This window comes from Choloepus didactylus, chromosome 21 (genome assembly GCF_015220235.1).
Source record: "Choloepus didactylus isolate mChoDid1 chromosome 21, mChoDid1.pri, whole genome shotgun sequence".
NCBI classification, from domain to species: domain Eukaryota; kingdom Metazoa; phylum Chordata; class Mammalia; order Pilosa; family Megalonychidae; genus Choloepus; species Choloepus didactylus.
The window spans coordinates 21,747,242-21,762,382 of NC_051327.1; the positions used below are offsets into that span (position 1 = coordinate 21,747,242).

The window sequence follows — 15,141 nt, forward strand, 5'->3', positions numbered from 1 at the left end:
CTTTCTCTACCTTTTATGCAGGACTGGGGCCTCTCCTCACCTCTGGGTGGGGCTTTGCTTCTTGGTGCAGAAAGGGCTGCACCTGGGAGCTGAAGCACCCTTCCTTGTACCCAGGACCTGGTCCCATTCCTTTCGAAAATGCCTAAATTGTGCCAGGCCCTGTATCAGAGTCTAGGGACCCCCAGCTGAATTGGGCACAGGAACAGGAATAATAAACGACAGCAGCTTGGATAGCAGTCCCTACAGGGATGGAGCAGAAAGGAGGCTCTAGTGGTTTCTCCTGCAGACTGGGGAAGGGCCTTCTTAGATGAAGTCATGCATCAGGTGAGTCTTGAAGGATGAAAGGGAAGGGTGTCTGCCAGGTGGACAAGAGAGGACAGGAAGGACATTTTTGGCAGAGGGAACGGCTTTAGCTGAGTGGGTGACTAGGGGAGAGGCATTTCATTCTTGCTGAATTGAAATAAAAAGCCCAGAGCTCTTTGGCTGATAGGATGTGTAGATCAATGTAAGGGGAAGAGCCTAAAACAGTGCCATTATAAGCACGTTATAAAATGCTTAGAAAAAAAATCAGGATGCAGTATAGGTGGTTTTTATTGCCTCCTTTACACTTTCCTGCATTTTAAAATTTAAAGTAATTGTCGAAATTACCTGCTGCCCACTCACGGCTCGGTCTGCAGAGGGCGCCCCGGCGCCCACCGGTCGCTCCGCCAGGGTGATGGGCGGGGCCTCCGGGGCCGCTGCGGAACTGACGATTGGCTGGCGGGGCTATCTCTCAAGGCGTCCCGCCCCCGCTCTACGTCACATGACGCAGCCCATCATGGCGCCGGCAGCGCGGCTGACCGGGCCCGCGGCTCCGCAACGCTGCTGCCGTTGCTGCTGTTGAGAGGCGGCGGCGGCGGCAGCGGCGGCGGCGGCGGCGGCGCTGGCGGGCGGGAAGGATGAGGTTTCTGTGGCCGGAGCGGTGGGTGCGTGCCAGGAGCCGGGCTGAGGTTTGGCCGAAGCAACGTGTGCCCCGGAGCCTCCGGCGCGGGTGCCGCTGAGGCAGCCGAGGGAGGCAGGACCGACTGGCTGACGGGCCGACTGACGGGCGGACGGTCGGAAGGCAACCCGAGAGCCGGCCCCGAGGCCACGGCGCGGGCGAGATGCCGGGGCCGCTGGCGTCGCTGGCGCTGCTGCTGCTCCTGGCCGCCGGCGGTGCCCGGTCCGCGCCACTTCCGCAAACAGGTGCAGGTGAGCGGGCCCGCGGCGGGGAGGGGGCTGCGGGGCCGCGGCGACGGGGTTGGCGGGGAGCTGGGCGGCGGGCCTCGGCGCCGCGGGATCCCAGGGCCTGACGGAGGCGGGAGGCCGAGGGAAGCGAGCGATTAGGGCGATTTCTGCCGCAGGGGCGTGGGTTGGGGGTGGGCGGCCTCTGGAGGCCCCGAGGCGGGGGCGAGGTGATGCCTTTGGGGCTGGGGATGGGGTGGCGGCGCCCGACCCCTCCCGGAGGAAGCTGTGGTACCGGCCCTGGACCTGTTGCCTGCAGGTCCTTCAGCCTCCATCTCTGTTCTTGGCGTTCTGCTTCCTTTTCTAGATGTCACCTGCCTCCTGTGCATTTCTCACATCTTATAATAAGAATCGTTTCTGAGCCCAAATCACACTTAAGTGCAAATGACTTGGAGGAGCCGTGCGGAGTTTCGCTCCCTGCAACTTGTTTTAAAGTTGTAAATTGATTTTAGACGCTATGCTTTTTATTCCAAACGAATCTCTGGGGATGAGAAGGAAACAACTCAATTGTAAATATTTCTATTTTAGGAAGCCAGTGGTTAAGAGTAGCAGCCTTTAAATAACTATTGATAAACTAGCCTAAGGGTGATTTAAGTTTCTGTATTAGATACATAAGTGTGATTTTTTTCTCTATTTTTTCAACATCGTTTTCATTTGGGATTTATTTTCTTAAATTTCAAGCCAAGAAAGCATCCTAAGTCAAGTTGGATAATTTTTTTTTAAAAGGAAAAACAAATCTAGGTTAATTTGCCATAATCATCTGCTACTTATCTTTGAAGAGGGGATACACTGACACTGTATAGACTCGGAATTTTAGAGTTAAAAGAGACCTTAAAGGAAGTTTAGTCCAGTGTCTTCATTTTGGCAGTTGAAGATACTGAGGCCCATAGAGTCAAATGACCTATGCAAGGTGACACCTCTAAACTTGTAGGTGAGCCACACCTAAAATCCAGGTCTGTAAGATTCCCCTAGTTGTGGGGTTTTTTCTCCTTTGCCCCTTCAAGTCTTTTAACTGTTTAGGAATACTCTTGGGGTCATGAGTTATTTTAGAATCATGTTAATAGCGTACATTGGGAATGTGGAAGTACTGTCTCTAGTAAAGACTTATTTTTCAGACAAATCTACAATGGAAGCTATATGCAGTTGCTCTTGCCCCAAGCTATTCCAGGTATGTCATTGAGTGCCCTTTGGTGTGTACGAAGTGTTATCACTGCACAATATAATGTAGCTCTAAATTTCTGCCACTGCCTTAGCGCAAATATTTGTCAAGTCCAGCCCGGATGAGAGTCACAGAAAGTCCCTGGGAAGTTATGAAAGACTGTATGGAAAGATACTGATACTGATTTTGATATTGAAATTAAGCACTAGAGTAGATTAGTGGATAAAGAGTATTTGTGTGAAGGGGATTCAAGAAGTTTCCAGATGATGTTTTACTTAATCAAATTTTTATATATTCTGAAAAACCTATTATTTGTAGGAATTTATTGAAATATGTCTGCTTATCAATCTCTTGCATGGTTTTTATTCCATTCTTTTACTGTTTATGGAGGCATGAATCATAAAAAAAAGGAAAACTGAATTTTGTTGGGGTATTTTAGAACAAAACAATCAAAAATTAATCCATAGATAAAAATAACAAATCTTGACATAAAGTATGAAGTACATTTGGCAATTAATAGCAACTTTTGCTGATTTTTCCTTCATATTCTGATCCTCTGACGGTATGTGATTAGACATGTGGCATGAGGATGATAGGAGCCTAGGGTTGAATTCTGTGGGAAAGATACACAATCAAACATAGATTGGGGGTCTGTCTTTCCATCCAAAAGTGATTAGTATTCCTAGTAGCTGAGATGGACTTTTGATCAGGATGTATTAGACCAATCCTGATAAGTGAGCTCACTTCTTAAGAAAGAGGAACCCCTCTTGAATATACATAGCAGATAAAAGAGCAGTCAAACATTTAAAACGTAACCAAATAGTTTTTGATTATCTAGGGGCCTATACCTCACCTAAAGATGGGGCTAGCTATATTCTAGTAAGAATAAACCCATTGCCTCGAATCTTTTGCCTCCTTTGTCTGATTTTACGTAAGGTTCTAACTGGTTAATATTAGTGCCTTGGAGAAAGTATGGCTTATCAAAAATAGGTTGGGGGGAGAAAACAACTTGAGTTTTACTCTTTCCAAGGTGTCTTGCTCATCCAAAATCATTTTTAGGTTTGGAGGCTGAGAAAGGTATTTACTCATTCAGTCATAATGAAGCTAAGTAAACCTCTGGACTGCACTCACCCAAGAGGCAAGAGGGCATTTCATGGCTGAACATTTTTTGGGGCCTCGTCATTGTTCTGAGATGCCCTCATGGTCTGCCTGGGACCCTTTTTTCTTGAAAATCTGTTTTTTTCCAGGACTCTGGTTTTTATGAAGGCCTTGTTGGTCCACATGAGGAAGCTTAGAGAAAGCTTACGTAAGGGGAGAAAGTCCACTTTCACACACCGCTAAATTACCAAACTAGGATTATAGTTAAGTTCTCTTCTTCGGATCATAGTTATGGGATCATCTCGTAGAAAACATTGCTGTGTCTTTTGTAGGATACAGGGACTTGAAATAAAGATTTGCACTTGTGTATACGAAGGCATTCCTATAAGCTCATAGTTTCTTGTTAATAGTAGGATAGTGGTTAGACAAGGAAACCCACTTCTGTTGTTCTGCAGCATATTAGGTCACCGAGTACAGAGGAAGCTTTTAGCAGTTCCAGATAAAGGGCCTCACGGAAGTCTGTGTGAAGCCAGTGGGACTCAGCTACTGATTAAATGGCAGCTTGTGAAACTGGGGCTCTAGTTTTAGATTAAACAAACAGACTTGTATCTTGAAAAATATTTTTAAAGTAAAGAGCTTTCTACAGTGTGAATTTTTGTGTTTTAGTTTAACAGCTTCTGAGAAATCGAAATTATTTTCCACAGGCAGGCTTTCCATGCAAATTGTTATACGATTTGAGATTGCTGTAATTGCTTTAAGTTAGTGCTATTTTTTGGTTAACTAAATATGTTCATTTCAACAGCAATAGGAAATCTCTCTAACAGTTTTGTAGCTGATGAGGACTGAACTTATCAAATCCCTACAATTTTGCTGATATCAGTGTGCTGACTGCTCATGCCAATCTCTTGAAATTTAGAGCCCTTAGGCCCTCTGTGTCCCCTGCGTAGATAACAGTTCTGCATGTATTTAAAAAGACATTGATATGTAAATAAGGGATGTCCAGGCTTCTGAAACAACGAAATAAAAAAATCCTCTAAAAAAATCCAACTTTTTAGTCCAGAGTAAAATTTATGAACCAATTATAGGAGGAGCAGCGTGGAGTCTTAGAAAGAACTTGGGCTTTGGGGTTAGGCTTGATGTGAGGCCTCTCCCATTTCATTAAGACCTTGGGCCAGTGCTTCACCTCTCGTTGCTTCTTAGAACTCAACTGTTAGAAAAGGTGGATAATCGTATCCACTTAGAGGGATGTTGGGAGGGTGAGGTAGGGGCCGGGTAGTATGCTGTGCTTGGTGAGTATCAGGCACTGGGAGGGTTGACTTCTTCCTTCCGATTACCTTGTAAATTTTCATGGGTGATCGTAGCATTGGCCAGTGGTGGATGGTATGGCTTCAGAGAAGGAACTCCTGCCAGCTGCTTATCATGGAATGTCTAGAACTCACTGGGTATAAAAAATCTTTGTCACACAAAATAACTTGTTATAGAATGGATGAAGAAAAGATCCTTTAGCGAGAAATCTGGTTTATTTAAGTATGATATGTAAGATGGTTTTTTACTTCTTGGAATTCTTAATGTTGGGAGATCATGCTAGACATTTTTAAGATTAGTTGAATGTCTGCTTTTATGTAATAAACCTTTTTTTAAACTTCAGGATGACTAAAGCACTTGCATGTGAACAATTGCTGGTTTTAATTTACTTAAAGGAACCAGGATCAATCTAAGTTTAGTTAATTCTCTCTCTAATTTTCTATTAGCATAAAGCCCCCCTGGAGGCACCATAGGTACCTCTGGCTGTGGCAGGACAGCGGAGGACAGCGCTTCCTCTTGGAAAATGCCCTTTGGGGAAGTGAATGTGACAGTTCTCTCTCTCTCTCTCTGTCTTTTAAAGTCATGTACTTTTGCATCTTCTAGCTGTGTTCTACTTTTTAAAAAATGTTATTCATTGCCCAGACATGAAAAAGCAGTGTTATAGAAAGGAGAGTTGGATGAACATTCCAGATCTAGAACAGACTGCTACATCTAGGGTTGTTTTAGATTCCATTCTTCACTTTTCCTTGCGTCTTCACTGATGCTGTTGCAAGAAGGAAAGCTAGGCAACTATGGCAAAAATCAGTGTGTTGGAGAAAATATTGTAAGTGCTGTATTTTTAAATTGTAGCAAGTGACTAATCTGGAACCATGCCTTGGCATTACAGTTATTTGCCACAAAGAGCAGGCGTATCAGAGAAATAACCTCAGCATTTAAAAGAAGTCTTTTGGAAAAGGTTAGCGTTAGCCTAGTACAGAGATCCCAGATTTCATTTGATCTCATTGTGATTCAAGTGGGAAAAGTGAGACCTGTTGAGGCGACTGTCTCAGGTGTCCTAAGCCACGGAGTGGAAAGGGTCTCACCTTCTCACCTCCCCCTCTCAGTCTAGGCAGGTGCTTGGCGGTTTCTACCGCCAACTACAGAACACCGACTTTGTCCCCTCTGCCCTCTTTTGGGGGTTGTGGGGTGCTTACCCTACGTTTTATTGTTGACGATTTAGTAGTTTTTGTATTCTATACAGTATATGTTTGCTTTAATATTTTAAGAGAACTAATTACCACTAAGTCAGATAGAGGTGCCAGTACTGGGTCCTGTACTCTGTGACCCTGTACTGGAGGCCCTTGCGGCTAGACGTCGGCCGTGGTACATCTGTTGTCCCTGCCCCCATGCCCACCCGTTCATGGCACTTTAAGAACTAATTGACCTGCTTATAGTTTGCAAAATATTCTGTGTAAATTGCCACCTTACAGCTATCCATGTATTCCTCCTGTTTGGAATTGCCTGTCTCTCCTTTTTTTTTAAAAAAAAAAAAAACTTCCTGTGTAAGACCAGCCCTCAGAGACTCCTGTCTGTACTGAGCTCCTGGAGTGTGGAACTGTGGAGCAGTGTGTTCTGGGGTCTAGGATGAAAACACTGGAAATTATTTTTATTTCATCCTTTTACAGTTTCTACGTATGTGACTCTTAAGGTATAAAGTAGATTGGAGACTGGTACACTAACACATTTTTATGATTTATAAATAAATTTACATGAAATGGAAAGAATATAAAAAAAAATTTACTAATGGGGTGTGTGGTAAAAAAAAAAGTTTGGATTCATTGTACCAGTCTACCATTTGCACTTAGCAAACACCACTTTCTAATTGTTGTTTTTCTAAGTTCTATGCTTTACCTTGATTGCAAGGACTGCTCCCCTCCCTCTTGTTTCCTTCTCTTAGCATTATGGGTTTTCTAAAAAATTATTGTTATTATTATTTTTTTAATTAGAGAATTTATAGGTTTACAGAACAGTCATGTAAAAAATACAGTGTTCCCATATAACCCCCTATTATTGAAACTTTACATTAGTGTGATACCTTTATTACAATTGCTGAAAGAATGTTAAAATATTACCATTAACTCTAGTCCGTAGTTTACTTTAGGTGTATTTTTTCCCGTGTACTACCTTATGATTAACGCCTTGTAATAGTGTCATACATTTGTTATAGTTCATGAAAGAATATTCTTATATTTGTACTATTAACCATAGTTCATTTTCCACAACAGGGTTCACTGTGTTATACAGTCCTGTGTTTTATCTAACTTTCCTTCCAGTAACATATACCACCCAAAACTTCCCCTTTCAACCACATTCACCAGCATAATTCAGTGCTGTTAATTTTATACTCACAATAGTGTGCTAGTATCATCACTGTTCATTTCCAAATATTTACAATCAGTCTAAATAGAAATTCTGTAAATTAAACATCAACTCCCTTTTTTAGGATCAGCTTATTTTTTTAGGATCAGCTAATTTTTTTAGGATCGGCTTTTTTTTTTTTTTAAAGTGATAACTGTCACTTACTGAGAACTCACTTTGTGATAGTCATGCATTTTAATAGTTTTTTTTTTAACGGTTTTACTCACACAGCATACAATCCATCCTAAATGTACAATTGCTCTTGGTATAATTATATAGTTATGCATTCACTACTACAGTCAATATGAGAACATTCTCATTCTTCCAAAGGAAAAAAATCCCATACCCCTTAAATCCCCCCATTATTGACATTTAGCTTTGGTATAGTGCCTTTGTGACAGTTAATGAAAGAATATTACAATGTTACTATTACCTATAGACTGTAGTTTATATTAATTGTATTTTTTCTCATGTAACACCCTATCATTAACACCTTGTAATAGTGATGTTTGTTCTAGTTCATGTAAGAAACTTTCTTATATTCATACAATTAACCACCATCATTGTCCACTCTAGGTTTTGCTAAGTTATACATTCCCAGTTTTTATCCTTTAGCTTTCTTTCTGGTGACATACACGACTCTCTAGCCTTCCTCTTTCAACCATGCTCACACGCTGCATTGTTAATTACACTTACAGTATTGTGCTGTCGTTTCTGAACCTTTACAATCAACCTTATTGAACAGTCTGTACTCCTTAAGCCTGGATTGCCCAATGTCTGCCCTCTTTTTATCTCCTGGTAACCTCTCGAATTTAATGCTCAAGAGTTTGCTCATCAGAGTTAGCTTATGTTAGTGAGATCATAAAATATTTGTCCTTTTTTTCTGGCTTACTACACTCTACATAATATCCTAAAGGTTCATTCACATCGTTGCATCACTCCATTAAGACTGGCTTTTATATCCTTCGCATTTCTGGTATTTGCGTGGTCTCTCACAGGTTGTAGATGCTCTGTCAGTTTGTGAGTGGGCACGATGGACAGCTAAGGACTCCAGTGTGTGTTAAGGTAAAAGGAGGGATGTGGGCTTACAGGCTCTCACTGTTCTGTGAACTTTACTCTTCATCCAGCCACAGTCCTTTGCCTGAAGTGAAACTATTTACAGGTTTTTGTTTGTGTGTGTGTGGTTTTTTTTAATAATAACCTTTTTCTTTTAGAACAATTTTTGATTTACAGAAAAGTTGCAAAGATTGTACGGAGAGATCCTTTACACCCCCACCCGGTTTTCCCTTTGCTGGCATAGGTATATTTGTCACCACTAAGGAGTCACTCAATATGTTATTATGAACTAAAAGCCATATTTTATTCAGATTTCCTCTGTTTTTCCCTCCTGTCCTTTTTTTGTCCTGTGATCCCACCCAGGATGCCATGTTGCATCTGGTTGGCATAGCTCCTTAGGCCCCTCCAGTCTGCTGCTTAGTTTTGATGACCCTGAAGCTTTGAGGGGTGCTGGTCGGGTGTTTTGTAGAATGTCCCTGAACTGGGATTGTCTGATATTTTTCTCATGATTAGCCTGGGGTTATGTGTGTTTTTGGGAGGAAGACCACAGACGGAAATTGCCGCTTTCACCACACTATTATCAGGATCCGTACTTTCAACATGACTTGTCACTGCATCACCTGTCTGAAGTGGTGCTTATCCCACTTTTTGCACCCTAAGGTTCTTCTTCTGCCCCTTTTCATACTGATGTGTGCACAGGCCCCTGCTTAGGAGGAGGAGAGTTATGCTCCACCTTCTTGAGGGTGGTGTGTCTACATAAATTTTTTGGAATTCTTATAGGCATGTCTCTTCTCGCCGATTTAGTTATTTATTCAGTCATTTACTTATATCAGTATGTACTCATGGATATTTATTTTATACTTCGGGTTATTAGCCAGTGCTGTTTGTTTCTCAAATCATACCAGCTTTGGCCATTGAGAACTCTTTGAGTTGCCTCCTATGTGCCATTGACATACACTCATCTTTTTTTTCTTCTTTTTTTTAAGCACTTCCTTGTTTTCTGCCACTACAAGAAGCTCCGGTCTTGTCTTTCATATTCCCTGCTCAGCCCTAGAGTCAGTCATTCTCCAGGGAACCCTGGTTCCTTTTATTGGAGAATGGCATTAGACACCAAGGTCTGGACAGTGGATTTGCTTGTTGCTACTGCGCCATTTACAGGGTTTTGATCCTCTGCTTCCCGTATGTAATCCGGGGTTTTGACAAATGGAAGGAAGAGCAAGCAGGAAAGGACCTCTTAGAGAAAGATGACTTGGAAGGACTCTGCCCATGTTTACTCCCTGTCACTTGAGTGTAGTTTGACTCTTGGACAGATAACTATTAAACACCACCATAGATACGCTAAACCTCATGTTTGTGGTACAGACTATAATGATACTGGTAGAATCTTACTTTTATTTTTAAAGCAAAAGGTTTTTGAAAGATAACTTTTTATAACTTTTTATTGTGGTAACATTTATACAAACTCAAAATCCCATTGTTTTGGTGTAAATCCTGGCCACTGGATCAATTCAGCAGAAAATGTTTCAGGAGAAGGAAAAGATGTTTTTATAAAACAGGATCATTCTCATCAAGATCATCTAGGTATTTGTAGAAATGCAGATTTGGGGGACCTAAAGAAATCAGATTCCTGAGTTAGCCCAGAAATCTGCATTTATATTTTCTGATGAGTTTTCTCCCCCTTACCCCCCTGGAAATGTTTTGTCTTCTACTAGAGACAAAATATTATCAGTTAATAGAAATCTGTTGTCTTGTGTAACTAGTGAGATTCAAGGATTAAATTCAAGGGTTAAATTTTTAAAATAAATGCCAGCACCTAAAATCTGAAGAGATCACTAATCTTGACCACCATACATGAATACTGTTCTGATTAATCTTTCTGTAAAGAGTATACATATGTTTTAATCACAAAGGAATTCAAACACTCAAGGGCAGAACATGTTACAGCTTACTTTTTTTTTTTTTTTTTTTTTTTTTTACTTCTGTCTTCCCTGGAAGTCAGTATAAATAATAGCTTCTATAAATTTTATAAATACCTTGTATGAAAAATCAGTAAAAACTGAGAGCTGATAGCCTGATGAGATGCTGGTATGCAGAGCTGAGACCCTCATCGCCTGGATGGCCTGTTGTGCCCATCGTGGCTCCAATCGAGGTAGCTGGGGGCAAGGAAGAAAATGAAGCTAGAGAAGATAGAGTACAGTGAGTCTGAATTCCCCCGGTGATGTTGTGCACATCCTATGTTTGAACCTCTGGTTCTTGACCTGGGTAATAACTTGAATACACACACACACAACACACACACACAACACACACACACACATGTTTAATAGCACCTCTTCAGCATCTTGCTTTAAAGAAGTTTATTTTTCCAAGCTCACTTATTTTGGTATAGCCAAGGATTTGTATCTTATTTCATGTTTTCCAATAAGCGCTTTTCTTTTTTTTTATCTAGTTGATATATTTGCTGTGGATGTGTTGATACGTACAAAATATTCTTTCGATGAGCTAAAGAAAGTAAACCATTTATCTCTGAAACTGCTACATTATAGTGATTGTATAATCCATTGGGTTTGATTAAGAACATCATAGGCTCATATACTAGTACAGATGATACAGGACTCTATTTTTGTTTTTGGCAGCATGTACACCTTGGGGGAGAAAGCAGTTTAGTTACAAGCATTTATGATAGTGATTTTTGAGAGAGAAGTTGCTCCTATTAAAAAGCAAAACCATTATTATTTAATTTTAAAAGGTTCTTGCAGATTCTTGTTCAAAGTTCATTCTGAAAAATGTGTTGGGTTTTCTTTTTGCTTTACTGAACACGAAACTTGAGCCTGACATCATATGACTGAACCTTTAATTCTGCTAAGTAAATCTCTCAGATACCTTGGACTTAGAAGGTATAGGAGGATGAGTTTGCAGTAATTTTGCATGTTTAAAATATTTTAACTATCTAGTGAGTATAACATTTTGTAGTTTCAGCTTCTTATTGCAAAACTGAAGGCCCTGTGATCCATTGACTGCCTCTCAGATTAGCTGCTGTTTGTTTAAAGTATTTTTCACGTTTCAGATTCTTCCTCAGAACACTCAATAAATTAAATCCGTGCTCCTTCAAAAGGGAAAAAAAAAAATCCTCTCTCTGTTCCCACTGGCAATTTCCCTCTTGTGGAATGGTTCTCAACAGGGCAGCAACTCTCCCTTTCCAAGGATATAGCCTGTCAGTTACTGCACGGAGCTCTGCGTGACTCTTAGTTCAGACTATTATTAAAATGCAACACCCGGACACTGATTGCTATAGGCACTGAAAAATAACCAGCTTACCAAAATATTCCCCTGGGGATGCTGAACAGAAGACTGCAGGAGTACCATCCAGAAATCTGTTATTTAAAGTAGTTTTCTTTAAGAAAAATAAAGTTACTTTAATAAAAGATCTTCTGAACACCAATATTAATCATACAGGCACTTGGAAGACTCATAAAATTTGGAATTATAAATCTCTATGTACAGAATTTTGGAGCTGAAATGCCAGCTTACACATGGAGGAACTAAAGCCTGGAGAGGTAAAACAGCGTTTTCAATTCCATCACGCCACTTAGGGGCAAAGCTGATACCCCGTCCACCCCGTTCACCAGGCTGGACTGCTTCAGACCTTAAACACTGTTAGAAGTACGATGCACCAGCCCAGATAGACCAATTCCAGTAACTTCTCCTGTGGATGGATGTACATTTCTGTTTACTATCTGAAAGCACTGTGGTGAAATTTTAAAAATATCCTACAGTTTGATTCTTGAAATCATAAAGAAAATTTCACATCAAAAATGAGGAAGATAAAGTGCACTTTCCATAATAAGGCTCAATAAAACACATTCATATTTAATATTTTTATTTGTAAGAACAACTATTATTAGTGCCCACCTTTGAAATGAAGTTGTACCATTTAATTAAAGGTGATTAAAAATATTTCTGACTTTTAAAAAATGTAATGCTAAACTTATAAATATTTTCTTGTAAACATGAAAAGTACTCGACTACCATTGATTAAATGATTTTGTGGAGTTGTGGACCCTTTTTAAGAATCTTCAGAATAACTTTCTTGGTATAAATTATTGGGACTAGTAAAACTATGAGCCATTTTTATGGATCTTTTGCTACTCATTGCCATATTTCTTTCCTTGACACTGTTTAAAACACTCTCCTCCTTTGCCTTCCATGGTGGTGGACTCCCCTTCTCCATCTGCCACCACAGCTCCCTCTTTCCTGTCTCATTCCTTAAATGTTGTGTCCTGTCTCCTTGGTCCTTCTTCCTTTCCAAAACCCTTCTCTCCTTTTCTCTCTTTTGTGAGTGATAATTGTTTTTTTAAATTCAGTTTTATTGAAATATATTCACCTACCACACCATCCATGGCCCCAAATAGACCCAATCTATTTTTGAACATTTTCCTTACACCAGAAAGAAACAGAATAATAAAAAAAAGTAAAAAAGAACACCCAAATCATCCCCCCCATCCCACCCTATTTTTCATTTAGTTTTTGTCCCCATTTTTCTGTTTATCTGTCCATACACTGGATAAAGGGAGTGTAAGGTTTTTATAATCACACTGTCACCCCTTGTAAGCTACATTGTTATACAGTTGTCTTCAAGAGTCAAGGCTATAGATGGGTTGCAGTTTGATGGTTTCAGATATTTACTTCTAGCTATTCCAGTGCATTCAGACCTAAAAAGGGTTATCTATATAGTGCATAAGAATGCCCATCAGAGTGACCTCTTGACTCCATTTGATATCTCTCAGCCACTGAAACTTTATTTCATTTCATTTCACATCCCCGTTTTGGTCAAGAAGATGTTCTCAATCTCATGATGCTGGGTCCAGATTCATCCCCGGGAGTTATATCCTGCTTTGCCAGGGAGGTTTACGCCCCTGAGAGTCAGGTCTCACGTAGTGGGGGAGGGCAGTGAGATCACCTGTCAAGGTGGCTTAGTTGGGGGGTGGGGGCACATCTAAGCAACAAAGAGGCAGTGAGTGATAATTTTTATCAAATAATGCATTGAAAAAATTTTAAAAGTTAGTTTTCCAGGGCTTATAATAAAAATAGCCAGTCTGTGCCCCATCCCCCATACTCACTGTCTGTTTCAAGGGCAGCTTCCTCCAGCTATCTTAGCCATACTGCTCACTAACATGCCTGTACCCAGACCTCTTGGTCTAATTAGATATTGGATTTCTCCTACAAAAGAAGACTTTATATACTTGCACACGTACATGCACACACTGTACTCGGCATCATTATTTAAACTTTTTAATTAAATCCCTATTCAGTGTTTATATTTTTATGACTTGATAAATATTATTCATATTCATAGCTGACTGTGTAGTGTTTTATGATTAATTTTTTTTATATCGTTGGATTTTCCTGGTCTTGGCCTCTGTTATCATTTTCTCATTTTTTTATGTACGTGTCATTAATTCATCCCCCACTCCTCAGCAGAAGTTAAAATTCTTTCCCAGAGTCTTTGGCTGGTCTATCCTGGAGCCCTCTGTGCCCTCTTCCCGTGTTGGAAGGTGGCTCTCTACTGTCCTTGAGAGGGCTGGGGCCATCTGATTGCCTTTCCTATATGGTCTCCTTTTTTTCCTCCTTAGAAGCTTTTAAGATTTTCTCTATTCCTGGCGTCTGAGAAGTTGCAAAATACACCTTGGTTTACGTCTTTTTGCATTCATTGCATTCATTATAATGGATGCTCGGTTGGCCCTTTGGATTGGAAAGTCATGTCCTTTAGTTCTGGGACATTTTCTCAAATACATATATATAATTTTTTTTTTTTTTTTATAATTACCTCTTTTCTTTGTTTTCTCCTTCTAGAATTCATGTTAGTTGAATGTTGGATCTCTTGGAATGAGCTTCTATTTGTTTATATATATACATAATTTCTTCCCCCTCTCCTTTTGGTCGTCTTTTTGTCTCGTTCTATGTACGAAAATTTTTAAGAACAATCAAACAAATAAAACTTTGTAAAGTATTTACCATGCACCAGGAAGGTACTGGAGGGAAGTGAGGAATAAATTGATTAATAAAATTGGTCCACCAATGTAGACCTACTATGCACCAGGCATACCTTAGCTCTTTATATGAGAGGTGGGACGGTGAAGCGCTAAAGACTGTGGACTGGGACCCAGTCAGCTGGCACACTGATCACTGGAACAGGTTATTTAATCTCTCTGATAGCCTCGGAGATGATGATAACCTCGTCCTCAGGGTTGTCACGAGGGTGAGTTGAATTCATGTACTCTTACTAGAACAGAGCTTCACCCATAGGCTCTGGTACTGAAGAATTTGCTATTATTCCTAAGCTACTATTCATATTTATTCTTATTTATTTTTTCCATCTCATTATAATCTTCGTGAGATGGGCAGTCCAGTGTTGAGAGCATTCATTTTTTCTATTGCATTTTATTTCCAGGACTGTTTCTAATCCCATACCCTCCCTTTTAAATAAAAACTTGCTTTTCTTGAGTGTAATGTCTCTTTTTCTACCTGAGAATATTCATTAGAGTTGTGTTTTCTCCTGCATTGTCTGCTTCCTTCATGTTCCTTTTTGTCTGTTTGCGTTGGTCACTATCTTTCATGAAAGAAAGTTTTCTCAGATGTCAGGCGATCCTTGAAAGTCTGCTGGTCTGTAGGAGTGAGGGACAGTGGAACTGATTGGAAGTGTCCTCTCCGGCTCCTCCCCTCACACCCCGCACCCCGTCTCCCCTATCTTGGCAGCAGGGCCTGAGCCTGCTTAGGGGCCCTGAGAGCCTGCACCCCGGGGCGTCTGCACGCACTGGCTGTGTGACCTTGGAGAAGTCATGTCATCTCTCCATTGCTCAGTT

General features: G+C 40.7%; 1 protein-coding gene across 3 annotated transcripts in view; it reads left to right on the forward strand.

Moving 5' to 3' along the window:
* The first annotated feature begins 825 nt into the window (after positions 1-825).
* The window catches only part of LMTK2 (lemur tyrosine kinase 2), a 141,451-nt gene continuing 127,135 nt past the window's right edge, over positions 826-15,141 (forward strand). For 2 of the 3 annotated variants that reach the window (XR_005213506.1, XM_037813840.1), the window contains exon 1: positions 826-1,230. Coding sequence is in view for 2 of the 3 variants with exons in the window: in XM_037813840.1 (XP_037669768.1) it covers positions 1,143-1,230 (88 nt within the window). In the remaining variant the exon portion in view is untranslated. The remainder of the gene's footprint in view (positions 1,231-15,141) is intronic. The other variant, XM_037813841.1, reaches the window with a different exon arrangement.